Raw genomic sequence first — 24,330 nt, 5'->3', positions numbered from 1 at the left:
GTGTTATCCGCATTTTTGTTTTTTTAATTACTGTTATTGAGCTAAGGTCAGAGAAGGGCACTACTCGTATAATGTATAGCCCAATAAAATAGTCAGTGACTGTTAAGCTTTATTATGTTCTGTGGCAAGTCTCTAAACCGTACATTAAACATATACCTGTTTTTTTTTGTTTTTTTTCATCAGATGAGCCCTGTTGCCCATTACCCCTCTGTGGGAATGGGTGGCCTACCTCCAAGGCCAGGTTTGGCCCCACCAGGCATGATCCCACCTTTGCTGGGACCAATGGGTGCTCATCCAATGGGTCCGGTAGGTTATGTAATAAAAAAAAAAATAATAATAAACTTTATGAAACAAGCTGAGCATCATGGTTTAGTTCTGAATGTTATGACTTATGTTTCCCCTTGTACAGATGGCCCCTATGATTCCTTCTCTCATGTCTGGGATGATGATGACTACTCATGTAGCCCCCGGCACCTTACCCACCTTACCCGCAGGCATGCCGGTAATGTATCTGTTTAGTTTTACTTGTTACATAGGTTTACTTTAAAACATATTGCCACATATCAGACCAATTAATGTTTTTTTTTTGTTTTTTTATTACAGCCAGGTTTGGACCCCACATTAGGTAAGGATCTATTAAAGGGGTTTTCTATTTTTATGCAGTTAACCCTTTCTCTGCCACGACAATTTTCACAACCATCATTATAAAATTAACAACACTGTATTATACCACCCACACCCATATATCTTCTGAAAGTAGGCACTTGGCGGAATTTTGTGAAATGTCACCCAGCACCTTACATGCATGGGCATTTTTGCAAGTTTTGAAAAAAGATAAATTAATGCAAATGCATGTTTTTGGCTAACAGTGTGACCCAAACAGGACCTGACTTAAATGCCTATTCCAGTTATATAAAGTTAGCAACTATCCACAGGATGGGGGATAGCTACTAGATTGCTGGGACCCCACTAATCATGAGAACTGGAGGCCCGTACCTCGTGGAACCCCTTGAAATAAATGGAGTGGTGGTCCGACATTCACCCTGCCACTTCATTAATTTCTATAGCAAAGTACAGCATGTGCCTGAACGGCTGCTCTGTTCATTTTGGGGGGCCCCACAGGATACATGGCCACTGTTCGGTGGAGGCCCTGTGCATAAGGTATAACTTTATATAACTGTAATACCCCTTTATATAACTGTAATACCTCTTAAAAGATACAAGATGTGAAGTTCAGACAGGTTACTACATGTGCATATCACCACATTCACCAGAACTAAATGGGCCAGCAATCTTCGCCACTCCAGCTGTTCTGAAACTATAACTCCCAGAATCCTTCTTTCACTTCTATAGGAGTTACAAAAACAGCTGAGTAAGTGTGCATGCTGGGAGTTGTAGTTTCACAGAAGCTGGAGTGCCGAAGATTGCTAATACCTGATCTAGAGGTTTACTGACTTGAACTAGTTCACAGATGTATCAGGAGCGTGGGGTGAAGTTCTGTTTGGTCATACATTTGTAGCTTAAAGTGGCTCTGTCACCAGATCACCCCTATTAAACCAGGCACTTGTAGGGGTGAGGATCCTGCAGTTTAAAATACTATCCTCCCCACTGTCGGCACCACGGTTGTTGATAGTCATACTTTTATTTCTTTGCTGGCAGGCAATTTCGAGCACTGGGAGGCGGGCTTTTTCAGTACGAGTACCGCCATGCGACGCCTTCTGACGTCTAAACACCCCTCCTCTTGATTGACAGCACTAGAGTACGACTTTGACTTGCTCTAGCACTGTCAATCGAGTAGAGGGTGTTTAGATGTCGGTAGGCGTCGCATAGTGGTGCTCAAAATTGCCTGACAGCAAAGGACTAAAAGTACGACTTTATCAACAACTGTGGCCTTAACAGTGGCGAGGAAGGTATTATTTTAATTTGCAGGATCACCCCTACCGGGTTATGTGCCTGGTGTAATGGGGGTAATCTGGTGGCAGGTTTGCTTTAACATGCTGGCTGTACATTTGTGATGCAGGCATGTGACGTGTCCACAGGACTAGGAACAGCACTATGAAGTAGCTCTCTGGAGATACTATCACCCTTCACTATCAGAGTTCAATTTCAGGTTATGATGGCACCTATGGACAAGGGTTGTCACAGCTTTTCTAGGATGTTTTGTATGCCTTTACTTTTATGTTCCATGTGATAATTTGGGTATGCATGTTACCTTTTGGATTTTGGTGCATAACGTTTTTTTTCTGTTTTTGTTCACTTGCTCCCAGGTCAGCCGCCAGTTGCACCGGTAAGTTTTCTATATTTAACAACCTACAAGTTGTACATGTCTATGTTGACCGGAGTTGTCTGAGAGAACTTAAAATCTTGGTCAAGCCTTTTAATAGCCCAAAATAAAAAAAAGGACTTTCTACTTGGCCCTTTCTTGAGCTGAGTTCTCTGCAGCGTTGGTTCAGTCCTCCTGCTGCTACTTTTCTGCAAACTGCAGTGGGGTTGCTCACTGCACAGTACAGCTCACTTGTGTCACATGCTAAACAAGTAGCCGCAGGAGTACCGGACATAATATTTTTCATTTAGGCTTTTGAGAGGGATTGTCCGAGTATTTTTTATTATTTTTATTATTATTAATCTTGGATACACCATAGTAAAGTGTTTTTATTTTACTGTCTTCCCAGTCGCCACTTCCTGTAATTTCAGCACCACCATCGATCACTGCTAATAGCAGCACTAATGAAGAACCAAATAAACCGGTAATTTACTTGATTTATTGCTTTTTATCAGAGTTGATTACGGTAGTTTTGCTCTTCTTACATCACCATTTTTCCCACTTGCAGAAATCTTTGTGGACTGAGCATAAATCACCAGATGGTAGGACGTATTATTATCATATCGAAACCAAGCAGTCTACCTGGGAGAAGCCGGATGAAATGAAATCTCCAGTGGAGGTAAAATAATTGCCTTTCTTGTCTGTCAGCCTTCGTTACATGAAACTGAAAATTGATTGGAAATGATAAAGGCTGGTTTATAGAACCTTTATCAGATGCTTTTTATTTCCATCCTTGCCGTAGTTGCCCACTGTTCTGTTACGCTTATTAGGTCATATACATAAGAAACACACCTATACAAATTCTTCATTCACATGTCTAAAGAATACAGAAATAAATCCAACTTAATAGCATCTACTGAATTATTGATTCCCCTTCACTGGCTTCAATCTGAACCACCTTCATATAGGGAGTGGATTGGTAAGACTCGACTAATATATAGATTAGAGAAAATCCATAACTGGGAATCCCAAACTTGCTCCTCCTTTATTAAGACCTGAGCAGGATTTAGTGTGATAGCCTACCTGGATCTTCTGGTTCTCCTATACCACTAACGTATGTACAATAGACCTTATTCACTTATCATTATACATGGGGGCAGTTCATCTCCTTAAGGCCTCATGCACACGACCGTTGTGTGCATCCGTGGCCGTTTTCCGTTTTTTTTTTTCACTGACCCATTGACTTTCCGTTTGGCAGCCGCATCCGTGATCCGTTTTTCCTGGCCGTGAAAAAAATATGACCTGTCCTATTTTTTTCACGGCCAACGGTTCACGGACCCATTCAAGTCAATGGGTCCGTGAAAAAACACGGATGTACACAAGATTGTCATCCGTGTCCGTTTTTTCCTATCATTTCAATGGCAAACTTGACTTAATTTTTTTTTTCATTTTTCATGTCCGTGGATCCTCCAAAAATCAAGGAAGACCCACGGACGAAAAAACGGTCACAGACCTACGGACCACGTTTTTGCGGACCTTAAAAAAAAAACCGGTCGTGTGCATGAGGCCTAACAGACACAGTGCTCTCTTTAAAAAAGAGGTTCATTGGCAGCTGCTCCTCGCTGCTTCAGAAGAACATTTAATCATGGCATGGTCATTCTCTTGAACATGCTCCAAATTTTCGCATTGGAATTCATCCTTTCAGTGTGTAGGAAGGTATCATTGGTGATACTATTAGTGCCCAGTTCATCATAGAACACACGGAATCGCTGCAGATTAGCAGCTGAACCTGTGGTGAATTTTAGTTTGTTGGCTAAACGTATAAAAGGTTATTAATTATATGTGCGGCCCTTTGAAATGTTCTCTAATTATGTTAATGACTTTTTTTTAGCAAATGTTATCCAAATGTCCTTGGAAGGAATTCAAATCCGACTCTGGAAAGCCCTACTTTTACAATTCCCAGACAAAGGAATCTCGTTGGGCTAAACCAAAGGAGCTGGAGGATCTTGAAGGTAACTAACATAATATTTTTCTCTCCATAAGGCCTCATGCACACGACAGTTTTTTTTCACGGCCCGCAAAAACGGGGTCCGTGGGTCCGTGATCCGTGACCGTTTTTTCGTCCGTGGGTCTTCCTTGATTTTTGGAGGATCCACGGACATGAAAAAAAAGTCGTTTTGGCGTCCGCCTGGCCGTGCGGAGCCAAACGGATCCGTCCTGAATTACAATGCAAGTCAATAGGGACGGATCCGTTTGAAGTTGACACAATATGGTGCCATTTCAAACGGATCCGTCCCCATTGACTTTCAATGTAAAGTCTGGAGTTCTTTTATACCATCGGATTGGAGTTTTCTCCAATCCGATGGTATATTTTTACTTGAAGCGTCCCCATCACCATGGGAACGCCTCTATGTTAGAATATACTGTCGGATATGAGCTACATCGTGAAAATCAGATCCGACAGTATATTCTAACACAGAGGCGTTCCCATGGTGATGGGGACGCTTCAGGTTAGAATATACTGAAAAACTGTGTACATGACTGCCCCCTGCTGCCTGGCAGGTGCTGCCAGGCAGCAGGGGGCAGACCCCCCCCCCCCCCCCTGTTTTTAACTCATTGGTGGCCAGTGCGGCCGCCCCCCCTCCCTCCCCTGTAGTTAACTCATTGGTGGCCAGTGCGGCCGCCCCCCCCCCCCCTCCCTCCCCTGTGCGGCCGCCCCCCCTCCCCTGTAGTAAACTCGTTGGTGTCCAGTGGGCCCCCCCTCCCTCCCCTGTAGTTAACTCGTTGGTGTCCAGTGGGCCCCCCCTCCCTCCCCTGTAGTTAACTCGTTGGTGGCCAGTGGGCCCCCCCTCCGTCCGCTATAGATAACTCGTTGGTGGCCAGTGGGCCCCCCCTCCGTCCGCTATAGATAACTCATTGGTGTCCAGTGGGCCCCCCCTCCGTCCGCTATAGATAACTCATTGGTGTCCAGTGGGCCCCCCCTCCGTCCGCTATAGATAACTCATTGGTGTCCAGTGGGCCCCCCTCCCTCCGCTGTAGATAACTCGTTGGTGGCCAGTGGGCCCTCTCCCCTCCCTCCCCCTCCTAATTAAAATCGCCCCCCTATCATTGGTGGCAGTGGTGAGTACCGATCGGAGTCCCAGTGTAATCGCTGGGGCTCCGATCGGTAACCATGGCAACCGGGACGCTTCATACTTACCTGAAGAGCTGCGATGTCTGTGACCGGCCGGGAGCTCCTCCTACTGGTAAGTGAAAGGTCTGTGCGGCGCATTGCTTATAGCACAGACCTGTCACTTACCAGTAGGAGGAGCTCCCGGCCGGTCACAGACATCGCTGCTCTTCAGGTAAGTATAAAGCTTCTACAAATTGCTAAGCTACCATGGCAACCGGGACTGCAGTAGCGTCCCGGTTGCCATGGTTACCGATCGGAGCCCCAGCGATTACACTGGGACTCCGATCGGTACTCACCACTGCCACCAATGATAGGGGGGCGATTTTAATTAGGAGGGGGTGGGAGGGGAGAGGGCCCACTGGCCACCAATGAGTTATCTATAGCGGACGGAGGGGGGGCCCACTGGACACCAATGAGTTATCTATAGCGGACGGAGGGGGGGCCCACTGGACACCAATTAGTTAACTACAGGGGAGGGAGGGGGGCTGGCTACCAAGAAGTTAACTACAGGGGAGGGAGGGGGGGGGGGCGGCCGCACTGGCCACAAATGAGTTAAAAACAGGGGGGGGGACTGCCCCCTGCTGCCTGGCAGCACCTGCCAGGCAGCAGGGGGCAGTCATGTACACAGTTTTTCAGTATATTCTAACCTGAAGCGTCCCCATCACCATGGGAACGCTTCTGTGTTAGAATATACTGTCGGAAATGAGTTTTCACGAAGTGAAAACTTAGATCAGAAAAAGCTTTTATGCAGACGGATCTTCGGATCCGTCTGTATGAAAGCAACCTACGGCCACGGATCACGGACACGGATGCCAATCTTGTGTGCATCCGTGTTCTTTCACGGACCCATTGACTTGAATGGGCCCGTGAACCGTTGGCCGTGAAAAAAATAGGACAGGTTATATTTTTTTCACGGCCTCGAAACACGGGTCACGGGCGCGGTGTAAAAACGGTGCACAAGCCGAGTTTTCTACGGCCCCATTGAAAGTCAATGGAGCCGCAGAAAAAAACGGAAAACGGCACAACGGCCACGGGTGCACACAACGGTCGTGTGCATGAGGCCTTAGGCTGTAAAACGCTCAACAGGCAAGAACCAATGATTACCTATGGGAATGGTTCTCACCTTAGCGTTTTACAGCGCGTACGATCGCGCTGTAAAACGTGCGACGCCCAAGAAGTACAGGAGCTTCTTTGGGGCATCTTGTCGCGCGTTCCCGTACATAGACCTTCGGGAACGCGCGACAATGAGCGTTCACTTGTTCCGGAGCCGCGATTGTAAACGCGCATACAATCGCGCATAAAGAGCGCTCCATCCCGAACGCTCAGGTATGAACGCAGCGTAAGACTCACCGGACCATACGACGCACCTAAAATTTCCATCAGACTTCAAATCGGAACTCGGCAACACATTTCTCTTGTGTAAAAACATGCAAAATATTAAAACTTGTGTTAAATTATATTTACATTATTTTTTCCATTCTTTTGCAGCAATGATCAAGGCAGAAGAAAGTGGCAGGTATGTCTTTTGTTTTTTTCCTATCTATGTATTTAGAAAAATGAAGACTGTTTGCATGTCGGCAGCTTCATCACATTTGACACTTTTTCAGAAAAAGTTCAGACATGGTTTTTCCAATTTCTCATAAGCCCTTTTAACAAAAATTTTGTACAGAGAAAACTCCTTTACATGGAGTTAGTACAGACTCGTGCTGTTTTCTTACCTTCATGGCTGGACACATTGAATTTTTTTATTTTTTTTAAGCTTCAAAATCGCTTTTTTTAGTATTTGAAATAATTTTTAGCCTCTTTATTTTGGTGATATGTGGGGTTTTGATTTTGTCATATTTTTCTTGGGAATAAATTGGGTCAACTCATCACCTTTCACTTTTATCTGGAGTGCTGCCTCGTTTTTGGGAAATATTGTACAGTGGAATGATCGCCTACCTTCTGAGGATTTGCACCCTATTTACTTTTATTTCTTTTTCTAACTGTGCTGCTGTTGTATTTTTGTTATAACTGTATTTTTATTTTATTTTTTTTATAATGTTACAAAGTGCAGCCAAAGTACTTTTTTAAATTGTGTCTCTACTTTTATATAGATATATATAGTTGTTGTCGGGAGTAGGGGTGGGGGGGATTTAAAATTTTATTTTTATTTTTGCTAATTTCTCCTGTAACTGGAGCTGCCAGATTATCCTCAGATACATGGGGAGCAGACTGTAAGGCCTCACTGCTGAACTGATCTGTTTCTAAGGCTGAGTTCACACCTGAGCGTTGCGCAAACGCGCGTTTTTGTCGCGCATTTTTATGCGCGTTTTTTGTAATAGTAAACGCGCGTTTGACGCGCGTTTATGTGATTGACTACAGTGTCCTATGGCCACAAACACGCGTCAAAACGCCCCAAAGTCGCTCATGTACTTTTTTGAGTGTCGGGCGTTTTACAGCGCGTAGGAACGCGCTGTAAAACGCTCAGGTGTGAACCCAGCCTAAGACCCAGCCGTTCCTTCAATCACAAGACGCCCTATGATCACTTGATCAAGAGCAGAAAGCCTCATGGTTTCTTGTATACATGACTCCATTGTGTATACAGCGATGGGAAATTTTAGAGTTTGGTTTAAGTATTGCTGTTTTGTTCATAAGTGACATTTTACATCTACTCTTTGCGCAGTGTACCGGACCCAGCAGCTTCTGCAGCTGTTGCACCCGTCCAGGCCACTCAAGCTGCAGAGATGGTCAGCACCACCACACCTGTGTCAATAGCTGCAGAACCAGAGCTTGTGATGTCCACCCCCACTACTCCTGCCATAGACACTGAAATGATGGTCAATGATATTGTAGAGGAGCAAGCCTATTCTGTATCATCTTCTATTCAAGACAAGGATCACGAAGTTAGCAGCAGCGGCGTAGTCGAAGAATTGGCTAAACAAGACGTTTTGCCAGAGTAAGTACATATGTGTGGCTCTAAATCAGTGTGGGCAAGATTAGATTACAGTGGTCCCTCAAGTTGCAATATTAATTGGGTCCAGGACGACCATTGTATGTTGAAACCATTGTAAGTTGAGTAATCTGTTCCAAACCCCCAAAATGTCATTCAAGGTAAGAGAAAATGAAGATTTAAGAAAAATAAGAAGATAACAAAGACTGATAAAAACAAGTCCTTACAACAGTGAGGAATAGCTGCTAACTAGCAACTAATCCAGCTATTTTACCAAAGACATTGGGCCAGATTTATCACGACTCTGACAGCTCACTCCACTTTCACATATGGCTAAAGTCAGTTTTAGCCAAGTCAGATTTATGATCGCCCCTTTAAGACTGTAATAAATGTGGTTTGACGGTAGCAGTTTATCCGTCAGTAAGCAGCTTTTCAAAAGTCGCACGTTTTTATGAAAAAGTCGCATGTTCTATTAAAAAGTCTCATAAGATAAGCATGGTCCTCACTGGAGTGAAGTTGCGACTTTTTTGCGACTTTTTAAAAAAGTCCCAATAGTAAATCTGTCTAGAGATTCATTTACATACGAAAACACGCCCACTTTCAGAAAACTGGCGAGCATAGTGCAGAGCAGAAAAAAGTCGCAAATTTTTAGCCTTTGGGACTTTTTTGCGACTTTTCCACTCCACAAAAGTGACTTTGCCTAATGATATATCTGGCCCATTGTACGTCGAGTCTGGTTTCAACCTACGATGGATCAGAAAAGACCACTGTGTGTTGAAAATATTGCATCTTGAGGGATCACTGTATCTTCATAATGCAGAACATTCGGTCAAAGTCTTGTATTTGGGGAGAAGGGTGCCCTGATGACCTTGTGTTCAGTTTGTAGGTGAATAGGCTCAAATGGTCAAGTTTCTTGGCTTTTTTATACTTGCAGGTCTATTTGTTGCTTCTAGAATGGCATCCAAGGTTGGTTCATAGCTGAACTTTCCCAATATTCCTTGCTTTATGAATAGCTGTTCAGACTTTGCCTTGGTGATCTGCATTTTGGGAACTGATATATCGACACCATGTGCTGTACAGTAAATTTATTATATAACTCACCCAAGCTTGTTGATCCGTTGTGGTAGCAGCCAGCAGAATTGTAAATGCAGCTCTGGGTTATGACACATGCCTCCTAACACCAGTGGACAAAAAAAAAAAAAAGGTTTTCTGCTGTCTGGGTTGTGGGAGGAAATGGTGTATTTGACTGCTCATTAACAGTTATTCCTTAGGATAGGCCGCCAGATTGGTGGAGGTCTAATTCTTCACCGATGAGCTGGCAGAAAAGGCCTCATTGTTTACCAGGCACAAATCTGGTGCTGAGAGTTGGACCCCCAGCTCCATGATATTAATGATTTACTCTGTTGGTAGGCCTTTAAGAGTACCTTTTTATTTTAATTTTTTTTCTTAGTTTACATAAATACCTTTTTTTACTTGTGGGGTACCCCCCTGCTGATGCTGCCAACCTGCCTGTTGTTTTGTTTTATTTTTTTCCCCGCCCTGCTCAGTATGTTAATACTGAGTATCGGTACAGTGAGGAGACGCCAGGGTTTCCTCCTCCCTGTACCGATGCTCAGTATTAACATACGGAGTGGGAAAACTTCAGGGGGGAGTAGGAGCGATATTTGAAAAAAACAGGCAGGGTGGCAGCATCAGCAGGGGGTACTCCTCAAGTAAAGGTATTTTATCTAAAAAAAAAAAAAAAAAAGTGGTCCTATTTAACATTGTAGTCCCGGATAAACCCAAATGTTTACAACATTATGGAATGCTTTAAAGGGGTTGTCTGGGTTCAGAGCTGAACTCTGATATAAGCTCCCCTTCACTCCTTTACCATGTAGCATTTGTAATGGTGACATCACCGGGCTCCCTGCTAGGAGGACGTCTCTGCCTAGCATACTGATGTGAAGCCCGGTACGTCACCGACTCACAACAAACAGACCTTGCCCTGCGCGATGCAGAGCAAGGCAAAGGGAGCATCGGAGCTAGGAAATGCTCCCATGCTCCACTCCTACATGGTAAGAGTGAAGGGGAGCTTAAGCATAGGATTGTACAATCGCAGAATATGAGAAACTTTTGATCCCAGCCTTTTACCCACTCGATGCACTGCCAATAGTAACTGCAGCATTAAGCGGTTTGATGCAATGAGCTCTCCTTCAGCTCATCAGTTCCCCTTTTCCACAATTGTTCTGAAACTTTAAAAAGTAACAAATGTTTTTATATATAGGCTTTGCTGTTTTCTTACCAACCCGTACAATTATGTTTATATTTTTTTTTGACCAGTGTATATAAGCCAAAGCCATGAGTGGGACATAAATGTAGAAAAATATCATGGAAAGAAATGCATTTTCTGGAATTCCTAGTTTATACTTTCCTGAATACTGCCATGTGAAATTGGCCTTTTACTACGTGGTAAACAATTAAAGTAACCTCAGTATCTGATCGGTGGGAGTCTGATTGTTTGGCCTCCCATCAAATGTAGCGTCATCCTGGAAAAGGATATAGTCGGCTGCGACTGTTTACACTGCTAGCCTAGAAACTAAGGGGATGGGGGAAATCCTTGTGGAGGTGGTCATGTATGTAAAGTATTCAGGAAAGCTCACCAAATTTAGCTGAATCTCCCAATGGTCTGCAGATGACTGTGTATTTTCTCTCATATCTAAATGGTCATGAATTCTTTCAATGACTTTAAAAAATGTTTTATCTTCAGCTCTGCTTCAATAGAAGAACCTGAAGAGGAAAAAGCTCCCAAAAAAACCTACACTTGGAACACAAAAGAAGAAGCCAAGCAAGCATTTAAAGAACTCCTAAAAGAAAAGGTAATAAAAATAAACGGAAGGGTTGTTCCCATCAAAGTGGCTTTTCACCGGATTATGCAATTTCTTTATGATCGGTGGGGGTCAGACCTTTGGAACCCAAGCCAGTCATGAGAATAAAGGGGCTCTAATTCGGCACTGCGGCTCCTTCCACATTTTTCCATGCACAGCGGCACACTTGGCCATCCAGCTGTGTGTGGAACTGCATCCAACCTCATTCAGTTCAGTGAGTGACCATGAGGCTCTTTCTCTTCTAATCATTAGCAAATATATTATATGCTTATGATATTCAGTAAAACTTTTCTTTTTTTTTCCTTTTTCACAGCGTGTGCTGTCCAATGCATCTTGGGAACAAGCCATGAAAATGATCATTAATGATCCCAGATACAGGTAATTCTAAGCAGAAATTGCGACAAGTTTTTTCTTGTCTGTTCATTGGTCGTGTTCAGTTCATTGTATCATTTCCATAATTCAATCTTCTTTTTTTTTTTTTTTTCTTTCTAATAGTGCCCTGGCAAAGTTGAGTGAGAAAAAACAAGCTTTTAATGCTTACAAAGTTCAGACAGAAAAGGAAGAAAAAGAGGACGCCAGGCTGAAATATAAGGAGGCAAAAGAGGCTTTCCAGAGGTTCTTAGAAAATCACGAAAAGATGACCTCCATCACCCGATACAAGTAAGACAACCAAATACAATCACTTTTTTTTTGTGAAGTACATTAAACCTGTCATAGTAATCCAATTTTCTTGTCTATCAGAAAAGCAGAACAGATGTTCACAGAATTAGATGTTTGGAATGGAATTTCTGAACGTGATCGCCTCGAGATTTATGAAGATGTCTTATTCTATTTAGCAAAGAAAGAAAAGGTAAGACTGTAGCAATGGTATTTCATATTTCTTTTCTAAAATTAAGGGTACTTTCACACTAGCGTTTTTATTTTCCAGCATCAAGTTCCGTCCTAGGGGCTCAATACTGGAAAAAAAACTGATCGGTTTTATCCTAATGCATTCTGAATGCAGAGCAATCCGTTCAGGATGCATCAGTTCAGTCTCTTATGTTTTTTTGGCCGCAGAAAATACTGCAGCATGCTACCGTTTTCTCTCCAGCCCCAAATGTTCCGGAAAAATGGATCCGGTTTTGCGGTCAGAAATCCAGTCAGTATCTGGTGCGGCCACATTTGCTGCACACAGTGCAACACATCACCATTGCATAGAGTTGATCAGGTTGTTGATTGTGGCCTGTGGAATGTTGGTCCACTCCTCTTCAATAGCTGTGCGAAGTTGCAGAATATTGGCAGGAATTGTAACACTCTGTCGTATACGCCGATCCTGAGCATCCCAAACATGCTCAATGGGTGACATTCAGCTCATACAAAATGGGAGCAAAACCGAAAGTGTTGTTTATATTTTTGTTCAGTGTATATAGTGATATGAACCATGCTGGTATAACCTGGGCAAGTGGGAGCCTCCTGTATAATACAAGGGAATACCTAGGTTATACCAGCATCGTAGTCCTTAAAACTACAAGATGCATCACTTATACCTGCTATACATATATAATTATGTACATGAGCAGAGATGCCCCGGTTAGGCCATCATTCTAGTGCTAGCAGGGAGAAACAATGCGGCCGGTGTAGCGCGGCTGAGTGCATTCTAAGGCCTCATGCACACCGTTCAGTTTTTTGCGGTCCGCAAATTGCGTATCCGCAAAACACAGAAGCCGCCCATGTGCCTTCCGCAATTTGCGGAACGGAACAGGCAGCCCATTGTAGAAATGCCTATTCTTGTCCGCAAAACGGACAAGAATAGGACATGTTGTTATATTATTTGTGTGGGGCCACGAAACGGAGCAATGGATGCGGACAGCACACTGAGTGCTGTCCGCATCTTTTGCGGCTCCATTGAAGTGGATGGGTCCGCACCCAAACCGCAACGGTCGTGTGCATGAGGCATAACTCTTATTGCTGATGCTGAGCCTGACACTTCCTCTCCTCATACATTTACCCTGAGCTGAAGGGAGAAGAAAAACGCCACATTCCTCATTAGAGGCTCGCTCTAGCCTCTCAGATGGCGCTACCGCCTCTGTTACTTCGCCCTGCTGCTGCATGCTCAGTCCTCCTCTTCCGGTTGGAAAAAGGAGGAGGAAGCAGTAGCACGGCAATATGGGGTAGGCGGCGCCCCGCTGAGCCGCACACAGAACGTGCTGTAGGAATAGGATGTAGAAGAAATAAGTGTGGGCATTTTGCCAGCAGGGTGAGCGCTGAGCGGACATTAAAAACTTGAGCGGGCGCACCATAATTGCTGCGCAGCCGCACAGCTTTGAGGGAACACTGCTTGTTACACCTATGTAGGATGTATTATTTTACAGCATTTCAATTCTACTAACATTCTGAAAGCTTTTTATTGGTCCTGTATAAAAGGCTTTATATTGTATAAGAAAATAAAATGAAGGGGTATTCCCGGTGGATAAAGTGGCATGTTTCTAGGCTATTCCATGACTTTATGGGGTTAGGGTTAGAACTCTGGGGCCCTTAACGATCTGCAGCCCTGATGTAGCACTGCTTTATATAGCGGTGCACCAGCTGCCTGCTTTCCAGGGAAATAAAGTGCCACACTAGTGAAGGGAATGGGGCCAGCTGAGGGGTGTTTAATACAATCAAGTTCTGCTGGTTGACAGGGGACGAGAGTCAAACCCTCACAAATAAAATATTGATGATTTGCCCCATGGATAGGCCAGAGGTCTAAGGAAAAAGGATGCTGGGGGTTAAAAAAATAATAATAAATCCTTTAGGTAGAGTCCTCAAGAAGCAGAAAAAATCCGCTGTGGCTTTCTGCATGTGTTTGAAGGGCTGAAAATGTATACTGTAATTGGAAATCCACAATCCAATGCTAATTTTTCCATGTTGATCTTTCCGCTACATGTGGATGGAGATTTCAGTACCGCTGCGTCTGGGCGTAGGCTTAGTGTGAATTTGCTCAGAAAAATAGTACATTCTGATAGAACTTCTAGGAAGAGACAGGCTAATCTCACACCAGCGTGCATTCTGTGCTAGAAATGTGCTGTGTGTCAAAGGTTTTTTCCGTCCTGAATTCTGTCATGGATCCACAGCATTATGATTTATAATGCTGTGTGTCCCTGCCTGACTGTAAGCAGTTTAATTAGCATTAAGATTGGGCAGGAACACTCCGCATTATAAATCATTAATGTTGTGGGTCCTTGTCATAGGGGCAGCATTCAGGTCATGGAGCGTATTTCTTGCACTGAATACACAGGATGATTGACAGCGGTCACTGTATCAGATTCTCAATCAATGTGTTTGGGCCGAGTAATCGGGACTAGTTCACACTTCAAAACCAGACGTGAAGCCTACTCCGATATAAGGTATAATGGAAAGATCTGCACCTCTTCTGTGTTTTTGATCCGCACCTGATTTACGCTCTCAATCCCTGATAGAAATCGCTGACCGAACCACTGAAGTGTGAACTAGGCCTGAATGTCAATCTTACCTGTGTAAGGCTACTTTAACACTAGCGGCACGGACCTCCAGCAGGCTGCTTCGTCGGGTGAACAGCCTGTCGGATCCATCCTGCCGCTAGTGACTGTGTGCCCCCAGACTGCCGCTCTGTCCCTATTGACATTAATGGGGCGGAGGCACGGTGAGAGGCTGCCGGAATAAAACTACGACATGTCCGACATTTATTCTGGCAGCCTCTCACTGGAAATCCGCCCCCATTATAGTCCATGGGGATGGAGTGGTAGTCCGGGGGCACACTGTCACTAGCGGCAGGACGGATCAGACAGGCTGTTCACCCGCCAAAACAGCCTGCCGGAGGTCCGTTCCACTAGTGTGCAAGTAGCCTAAGTGCCGACTGAGCCTTTTACGTCTAACACAATTCTCTGTAGAACTTCTTTAAATCCAATAAATGTACCGCTGATGCTAAAAACCTTTTCATGTTGAAATTCTGTGCGCTGTTATAACCTTTTAGATACGATTTGTGGATGAATCGGAGCTAAGAACAAATGCCATTCAGCAGCTCATAAGATGCGTTCATAGCTTTTTACTTAGGTTTAATGGAACTGAATGCATGAAATACATCTCTTGTATTTTTTTGGATGTAGGCGAGCCGGTCCCACATGAAACAAAAAAACCTATGTCCTGTGAGCATGTGTTGTAATCACGTGTTTGTGCTCCTGCATTCCTTGTGACCTTTAGAGATCATTATATGAATGTGCTTCTGCCACAAGGTATTAGATTTATTCCTGCCATGTACATTATATGCCCTGTCTCTGCCAAGTAGTGCTTTTTATTTTTTTATTTCCGTCTTGTAATTGTGCATTTCTCGGTTTTTGTTACTTTGCAGGAGCAAGCGAAGCAGCTGAGGAAGAGAAACTGGGAGGCGCTGAAGAATATACTTGACAATATGGCCAATGTAACCTACTCTACTACATGGTCAGAAGCTCAGCAGTACCTCATGGACAACCCGACATTTGCTGAAGATGAAGAACTTCAGAGTGCGTAAAATACATCTCTAGCTTTATTTAAATTTTATAAGTCACTTGTGGGGGGTTTGGCTCTTGCCTACCAGACATGTCACTGAGCAGTAATGGTCAGTATCCCCAGCTTTACATAAATGTCAGAATAGTGGGAGGGGTTCCGTGTCCTCTCCCATAATTAAATTAATATATATGTACATCCATATACACACGCACACAACATAGTGCGTGTAGAAACTACTGGGGTCAGTTATCAAACTGGTGTAAATTAGAACTGGCTTAGTTGCCATAGCAAACAATCAGATTCCACCTTTCATTTTCCAAAGGAGCTGTCAAAAATTAAAGGTGGAATCTGATTTCCAAGCCCGTTCTACTTTTCACCATTTTGATAAATGGCCCTATATGTCTTGCAAAAAAAAAAAAAAACAAGACTCCCATATTGCTGCTGAGATAAAAAAAACAGATAAATTATTCCTCCTGGAGTGGGGAGGTGAACACCCAAAAGCTTTATCGAAAGGGGTTCATGGGTTAGCACCATCTCTTTCTGATCTGGAGGCTGCAGGACTGTATCCCCTTCAGTTTTTCTCTGCATGGGGCAGACATTTTTATGAAATAGCAGAGCTTGATATCGACCGTGTTATCACAGCTTTCAGAGCTGAAACTCTCTGAACTATTCTTTTTTGTATTCAGAGCCAAAACACTGTAAGCAGGATTTTTTTTTTCTTTAAACTTATATATTTTTTTTTACTTTTCCCAGATATGGATAAAGAAGATGCATTAATATGTTTCGAAGAGCATATTCGTGCTTTAGAAAAGGAGGAAGAGGAGGAGAAGCAAAAGACTTTGCTGCGGGAAAGAAGACGGCAGCGGAAAAACAGAGAATCTTTCCAGGTTAATAACGCAGCTTTGGTATTCTTCTGATCTATAAAATTGCTTTGAAATAAACCTAATTTATAACTCGTTTGACTATCTGGTTTTAGGTATTTTTGGATGAATTGCATGAACACGGTCAGTTGCATTCAATGTCGTCTTGGATGGAGTTGTATCCTACAGTTAGTTCTGATATACGGTTTGCCAACATGCTTGGGCAGCCAGGTAAGAAAGTTTTTATAGTGATTATCTGCGAAGTTAGCATTGTCATACGGGTTGGTTCCCAGGACATTATCTAAAGTTGCATATCTTATTTTACAGGGTCCACAGCCTTGGATCTTTTCAAATTTTATGTGGAGGGTCTCAAAGCTCGATATCACGACGAGAAAAAAATAATAAAAGATATATTGAGGGTAGGTATATGTCTTTTCCTTGATGTTAATGCGGTATTCCCAACTTGTACACCTATGGCATATTTACTTGATATGTCAGAATTGCTTGATAGATGTAGGTCCCACCTCTAGGAACCCTCACATTTTGGTGACATTTGGGGGGCACTTGCTACATCCAGGTAGCAAATGAACTGTGCATGTGTGCTTCTCAGTACTCAGTATGACATAAATGTTCTCATTGAGAAAGCCCCTATAACCAAAACTGAAAATAAACTGTCAAATAAATGAGTGCCGTTTGTTGCTGTCTGAGGTGCAGTGGAAGGCTATGTTTATTAGTGCTTTCATTGCCAAAGGGCCCATGCACACGAACTTATGCCTTCCGAGACATGCGGGCCATATGTCTTGTAACAGCATCGATCGTGTGCACGGGAGCGCACAGCATCATAGTAAAGTATGAAGCTGTGCGCTCTGGGACATGCGCGTTCTCGAAAGGCATACGTTCATGTGCATGTGATAGCTGCTGATGCTGCTCTCATAGTTAAATCTATTACAATCCTCGTCTTAGAAGTGTGTGTTAATACAAAGTGCAAAAAAATAGTTAAAGGGTAACTGTCATATATTATTTAATTTTTTTGTGTAATTGGATTGGTCTGACTAAGTTTACCTTAGTTCCCTAGTATATACTTTTGTATAGGTATTGAATTACCTAGTAGCTGCTAGGGGTGGGCGATATGGCCTAAAATCTATATTGCGATATAATTTTCAGCATGTGCGATATGCGATATATATCGCGATATATTGTTTTCTATATTTGGGGGGGGGGGGGGCGTGTTTAAACTTTTTATTTTTTTATTTAATAACTATTAGCCTCCTTAAGGGCTAGAACATAGAACCCTTGTCATATTCACCCTAATAGAGCTCTATTAGGGTGAATAGGACTTTACACTCTCCCTGCTGCCCTGTGCTTTGTGCACACAACAGCAGGGAGCTGAGTCCCCTCCCCTAAACGGTGCCATCCACAGATCCCCCCCCCCCCCCCCCCTCCCCTAAACGGTGCCATCCACAGATCCCCCCCCCCCCCTCCCCTAAACGGTGCCATCCACAGATCCCCCCCCCCCCCCTCCCCTAAACGGTGCCATCCACAGATCCTCCCCCTCCCCTAAACGGTGCCATCCACAGATCCCCCCTTCCCCTAAACGGTGCCATCCACAGATCCCCACCTCCCCCGACGCTCACAGGAATACATTTAAAAACAAATCAGTAACTTTATTAATTGGTGGTGTCTTTACTGTATACCTTACTAGGTCTTAGCTCCGGTAACAGCAGGCAGTGCGGGGGGCGGCGCGTCACGCGCCTGCGCCGCCTAGTGGGAGGAGCAGGCGCGTGACGTCAGTGAGTGAGCGCCGCCCGCACTGCCTGCTGTTACCGGAGCTAAGACCTAGTAAGGTAAACAGTAAAGACATCACCAATGAATAAAGTTACTGATTCGTTTACTGATTAGTTTTTAAATGTTCTACTGTCAGCGGCGTGGCCCTGTATATTCTAACCCCCAGGCAAGCGTCCCTGTCACCATGGGAACGCCTGGGGGTTAGAATATACCATCGGATTTGAGTTTTCAGGCGCTCACTGAGATCGTGAAAACTCAATGATTTACTGTCAGTCCCTCCTCCTCCTCTTTTGTCATTGGTGGTCAGCGGCAGCCGCGCACAGTGGGGGGGGAGGGACTCTCTCCTGCTCCTCTGTGCCGGCTCAGGAGAAGATGGTGCGTGCAGAGAGCGCGATCACTGCGATATAGGCGATATGCTCAAAATCCATATTGTGGCACAAATTTATATTGCATATCGTCTATATCGCCCACCCCTAATTGCAGCATGTTCTATTCTCCCCCAGGTATTTCAGTGGTGCGTCTAAGGCTTCATTCACACGTCCGTGGTGTGTTGCGGACTTGCAAATTGCGGATCCGGCACTCCCCTATAAAAATGCCTATTCTTGTCTGCAGCTGCGGACAAGAATAGGACATGTTCTATCTTTTTCGGAGCTGCGGACCGGAAGATCGGGGCAGCGCTCCGCAAATGCGGATGAGGACAGCACACTGTGTGCTGTCCGCGTCTATTCCGTCCCCATAGAGAATGAATGTGTCCACACCCGTTCCGCAAATTTGCGGAACGAATGCTGACGTGTGAATGGAGCCTAAAACAGCGTTGCTAGATGTCCTCTGTCTCCTATATTCTATAAACAGAAGACGGAGGACGTAGTAGTGGGCAGTCCCGAACGCTGCGTGCGTGCTCCCGTCGGACCGGGATAGTGCCAATATTCGCTATAAAAATTTTCGATTTAGAATATTCACGATTAAAAATTTTCGATCAACCACTCAAGAGTAAGACGGCGTGTTTAAGCCTGGAGAAAGCCGATTGGTTGGGGTGAGGCTGCGTGTTCCCGAGATGAGCCGAATGAATTCTGGGTAGTTAGGGAGGGAGGGAGGTCTTAGCTTTAGGCCGAATGCACACGGTCGTTGTTCACGGCCGTCAGTGGTCCGTGGAACCACGGCCTGGATTCCTCCTGAGAGCAGGAGCGCACGGCGTCATTGGTTGCTATGACGCCGTGCACTCCCTGCTGCCGCCGCAGTACAGTAATACACTGGTATAGATCATACCAGTGTATTACTGTACTGCGGCGGCAGCAGGGAGCGCACTGTGTTATAGCAACCAATGACGCCGTGCGCTCCTGCTCTCAGGAGGAATCCAGGCCGCGGTTCCACGGACCGCTCACGGCCGTGAACAACGGCCGTGTGCATTCGGCCTTAGGGTAAGGACATCGGAGGCCATCTTGAGAAGACTGTCAGGAAGAAGTCTTGTGAGAAGCGGTTGCTATGGACGGAATCTTATAAAACAAGTAGTATGTGAACACAATAATTAGTCATTATGGATTATCACCACAGCAGCAACAACATATATGAAAATTGAATTTTGAGTGAAAATATGACCGTTATCCTTTAAATAGTGGTCACTGCTTGAGAAAGGTTCCAGTGTGCGAACCGAAACGTTGCTATTGGTGAATAAAACTACATGTTTTACTGAAGGAAGTGCCATGGATTTTCTGGGATTATTGATATTGGAAGTCTGGATCGCTGGCACCCGTTATCACAAAATGCTGCTGTGCTGTTCACGCTCTCTTGAAATACTGTTGGGTCTTTATAAAGGTTATCTGGGAATTAACCTATTCTGGGGATAGGTCATCAATATTAATATCAGATTGGCAGGGGTCTGACACCCGGGACCCCTGCCAATCAGCTGTTAGAGACCGGGCGCTCTCTTCCTAGGTCATATGACGTCACTGTACATCAGTTACTTGGCCTAGTTGCTGCTCACCCCTATTGCAATGGGGCTCAGCAGCTATACCAAGCACAACTGCTATACAATGTCCGACACTGTGCTTGGTAAGCTGCCAGGAGCCTGATGCACTCGCCAGAGCTCCGGTAAGCACAGCGACTCCCTGAAACAGATGATCTGCTGGGCTGCCAGGACTCTGACCCCTGCCGATATAATAATGACCTATGCTGGGGATAGGTTATCATTTTCTGGATCACCCTTTTAATTATCTATGTCGGCCGCCCCCAACCTTTTGTAGACTTTCTATTCTCTTTCTCCTCACATGTTGGTTTTAGAAAATACTAGTATTTTCCAGGCAATTACAATTTTAGAGAATCTCTTATTTTCCTAGTCCTCTCTTATTCCACTTTGAAATGTATGACTATAGCTAGGGATACACTGACTTTTTTGTAGCACTACTGGTTAATTTTAATGCTTGAATCAGAGCTGCCTTCCAAAGGAATTCATTGGTTGGATGCCGCTGTCACTCAGTAGTCCGTCACTAGCTCTGCAAATAGTGTAGTCCAAGCAAAGCTGATTGGATGGGATTATCTAACTCTGTTTCCTTTTGCAGGACAAAGGATTTGTGGTTGAGCTTCGAACAACATTTGAAGATTTTGTCATGGTTATTAGTTCAACAAAAAGGGCCACAACGTTAGATGCTGGAAATATCAAGCTGGCTTTCAATAGCGTAAGTTACATAGGTTAATTGCAAGAGTGTATATGATCTAAGTGTTAACTTTTTATCCTAATTTGTACTGCTTCTAACATGTTATTCCTCATTAGTTATCCTTTTCTGCGTGCCAGTGCGCATTGTGATATTCCGCGGATAGTGTAGAATGGTCCCTGTGGTGATGTACTTGTCTCATATTCAGATTTGTTTTCACAGATCTTCTACCTTAATTGTTGCATAGAAAGTTACTTTCACGACAAGCCTGTCCGCATTCGCGCTCTAATTTACATGAGATCATTAATCAAACCAGTTACAATTGTCAGTCTGAAACTGATGACTGAACAGTCTGCTGCTTGTCTGAGACCCAGTATGCAAAACGCTTGTATTAGCAGAGCTGTGAAGTGTATAGGAAATTGGGTTCTAAAATGAAAATCTTACCAGACAGAGCTCTTGTCGTCTTGCATCTGATTAAATGCACGCGACATGTCCTAGACAGTGGAGAGAAAATTATAAAACCGAAAATGGGGGGGGGGGGGGGAAATGGTGCTGTGACCTATAGTCACCAATGAGATTACTATTATAAATATTTAGTTTATATTCTACCTCTGTATCTGCTTTAAAGAGGACCTGTAACCTCTCCTAACACATCTTAGTGACTGCTTGCAATGCCCATGTAATAACATTTTTCGTGTGTTGTGCTATTCCTCTGTTATTCCTTCTTTATGAACAAGTTGCCAGTAATCTGCACTAGAGGTCCAAGTGGTGTTACCAGTTGGGGGGGGGGGGTCCATGCACTGTCTGAAGATGGCGGCACTGATTGGATAGTATCAGAATCAAGGGTACACTCCCAACTAAACTCCCAGTTGTACGTTTGGTCATAAACATCTAACAGGAGTAATGGAGGAACAGCACACCACAAAATGATTAGGGAATATAGTGGTGACCGGTCCTCTAAGCCTAACCATCGTTAGGTCCAAATTTATGTGTTCTGATTTTGTTGTAATTTGTTCACAGCTCTTGGAAAAAGCAGAGGCTCGGGAACGAGAGCGTGAGAAAGAAGAGGCCCGCAAAATGAAGAGGAAAGAATCTGCTTTCAAGAGCATGCTAAAACAAGCAGCGCCCCCTATTGAAGTAGACTCTGCTTGGGAAGAGGTAGGTATTTGCTGAGCAAACATCTTTGTCCTATTCTTTCATCACTATTTCATGATCTAGTTCTGTGCCCTTTGTCTTACTAAGTAGTGGAGGTGAAGTGCTGCATTTAAATGCGATGATCACCTCCACTGTATGAGGATGAGCCGTGGCTACTGCTGTCGCTCCTCCTCATACAGCTTCATTGTAGGGCTGCAGACCACTGTTTACACCGCACAATCTGCTGCCCAGAAACAAAGACTGAGATGTCCACACCAAAGGTCATTTCACCCAATGAATGTTTTTTTTGCTCTTTCATTGGATGATCTGCAGCACCTTTACACGGCATATTATCAGGAACGATCATTCGTACAACTTTTGTTTCCTATAATGGACATGAATATCAGGACGTGGAAACCCGCCATAAGCTCTGGTTACAGGCATTCACACAGTTGTATCTTTATCCTCTTTCATCCCCATATTTTGTTTACTTTTATAGCAAAACTGGATTTGATCCTTTTGAAGAAAACAGATTACAATGATTACTAGCTTAGAATACGTGGCAGATTTATTTTTATTTTTTGTCTGGCTGAAAAACTTTTCAATTCACAGAAATGGGGTTGTGTAGCAAGTGCAAGGATTTTTGCAATCCGCTTTTAGATTAATTTGAACGGTCACTGAAACTGCAACAAATCTGCATGTTGTGAAATCACTCCTATAGTCTTGTATTTGCTTTTCAATTTCCTCACAGGTGCGGGAGAGGTTTATTAAGGAGCCGGCTTTTGAAGACATCACACTGGAATCTGAGAGGAAGAGGATATTTAAAGATTTTGTGCATACTCTAGAGGTATAATTTTTCTCCTCTGTAATATGAGAAAATATTGGGTTTAGTATAATTTGTAGCATTTACTTATTCTGTGCACTCTTTATAACACAGTAGCTATGGTGCTTACAGATATCCCACCTACATTTATTTTCACAAAAATCTGGTTAGTATTTCAGTAAGATAGATATAGGTTTGTCCCACCAAGCCTCAGGCTACATGCACACGACCGTTAAAAAATTTACATCACATGTCCGTTTTTCACTGCCATCACACGTCCGTTGTAAGACCAATGGTAGTCTATGGGGTTATTCACATGGCAGTTTTTTTTTTTTTTTTTTATAGAACATGCTCTATCTTGTCAGTTTTTTCACTGAATTGAATGGGTCTATTTTTAACGTCTGTTTCTCAGAAAGGCATCAGTGAAAAAAAAGTCTATAAAAATAAATAAATTCATTGTCGTGTGCATGAAGCCTTAAAGGGGTTATCCCATCATAATGATCACTGTTAAATCTGTTAATGATTTGACAGTGATCATTTTTGTAAATATACTTTATTAACAAATCCCCACCGATTAGGATAAAATTCATCCCCACTTACCTGATTGTTGTGACTCGGTCTCCCCTGGTTACGACCTCCGCTCTTCTCCAAAAGCCGGAAGGTCGCGCTTGCCCAGAAGACTCCTTCTTTTCTCCCGGCCGGTCCGCTCGCTGTTCTGAACGCGCACGCTGCCGCGCATGCGCGACGGTGACTTCTTCCCGGCCAGAATAGTACAGAGCTGCGAACGCGCACGCCGGCTCTGTAGGAATAAGTCACCATTGCGCATGCGCGGCGGCGTGCGCATTCAGTCCAGCGCGCGGCACGGCCGGGAGAAGACTTCAATCAAGATGAAGCCCGCCCCCAGCCAGAATCCAGGAAGTGAACGCGCGGTGGCAGCAGGTAAGTTTAAAAACGCTAAGTGGGATAACCCCTTTAATGTCTTCCTGCTCTCAGTTAAGTGTGTACTTATGCACAATACCCAAGTAATCAAAAGTAGGTTAGTTTATAGTAATATGGTGCATGAAAAGGCTGTATCTGTAAATTGGCGCATCCCTAACTACCAGAAACTTTCACGAGACTGGGATGCTCTTTAAATGTACTTGGCATGCCTCTTCTCTGAAGTATTTTCGTAGTTTCAATGTAATTTACAGTGTTTGCTTGCATGTCTCTCCTGCAGCACGAATGTCAACATCATCATTCGAAAAACAAGAAGCATTCAAAGAAGTCCAAAAAGCACCACCGTAAGAGATCACGGTCACGTTCGGTTGGTACTATTCTTATCAATTTGCAAATTAGATTTCATGTAGGCAAGCATTGTCTCAAGATTT

The 24,330-nt window shown here is 44.0% G+C and overlaps 1 protein-coding gene across 1 annotated transcript in view; it reads left to right on the top strand.

Annotated features, from left to right (window-relative positions):
* PRPF40A (pre-mRNA processing factor 40 homolog A) overlaps positions 1 to 24,330 on the top strand; it is a 38,610-nt gene that overhangs the window by 6,393 nt on the left and 7,887 nt on the right. The window contains exons 3-23 of the mRNA XM_044302803.1: positions 184 to 306; positions 410 to 502; positions 604 to 625; positions 2,268 to 2,287; positions 2,673 to 2,747; positions 2,832 to 2,942; positions 4,155 to 4,275; positions 6,924 to 6,951; positions 8,101 to 8,373; positions 11,114 to 11,222; positions 11,545 to 11,609; positions 11,727 to 11,891; positions 11,973 to 12,081; positions 15,577 to 15,727; positions 16,467 to 16,600; positions 16,690 to 16,804; positions 16,901 to 16,992; positions 20,914 to 21,030; positions 22,027 to 22,164; positions 22,892 to 22,987; positions 24,180 to 24,266. Of these exons, the coding sequence (XP_044158738.1) occupies positions 184 to 306; positions 410 to 502; positions 604 to 625; positions 2,268 to 2,287; positions 2,673 to 2,747; positions 2,832 to 2,942; positions 4,155 to 4,275; positions 6,924 to 6,951; positions 8,101 to 8,373; positions 11,114 to 11,222; positions 11,545 to 11,609; positions 11,727 to 11,891; positions 11,973 to 12,081; positions 15,577 to 15,727; positions 16,467 to 16,600; positions 16,690 to 16,804; positions 16,901 to 16,992; positions 20,914 to 21,030; positions 22,027 to 22,164; positions 22,892 to 22,987; positions 24,180 to 24,266 (2,244 nt within the window). The remainder of the gene's footprint in view (positions 1 to 183; positions 307 to 409; positions 503 to 603; positions 626 to 2,267; positions 2,288 to 2,672; positions 2,748 to 2,831; positions 2,943 to 4,154; positions 4,276 to 6,923; positions 6,952 to 8,100; positions 8,374 to 11,113; positions 11,223 to 11,544; positions 11,610 to 11,726; positions 11,892 to 11,972; positions 12,082 to 15,576; positions 15,728 to 16,466; positions 16,601 to 16,689; positions 16,805 to 16,900; positions 16,993 to 20,913; positions 21,031 to 22,026; positions 22,165 to 22,891; positions 22,988 to 24,179; positions 24,267 to 24,330) is intronic.

Source organism: Bufo gargarizans, chromosome 8 (genome assembly GCF_014858855.1).
Source record: "Bufo gargarizans isolate SCDJY-AF-19 chromosome 8, ASM1485885v1, whole genome shotgun sequence".
Classification (NCBI taxonomy): Eukaryota; Metazoa; Chordata; class Amphibia; order Anura; family Bufonidae; genus Bufo; species Bufo gargarizans.
This window is presented reverse-complemented; position numbering and strand designations above follow the sequence as displayed.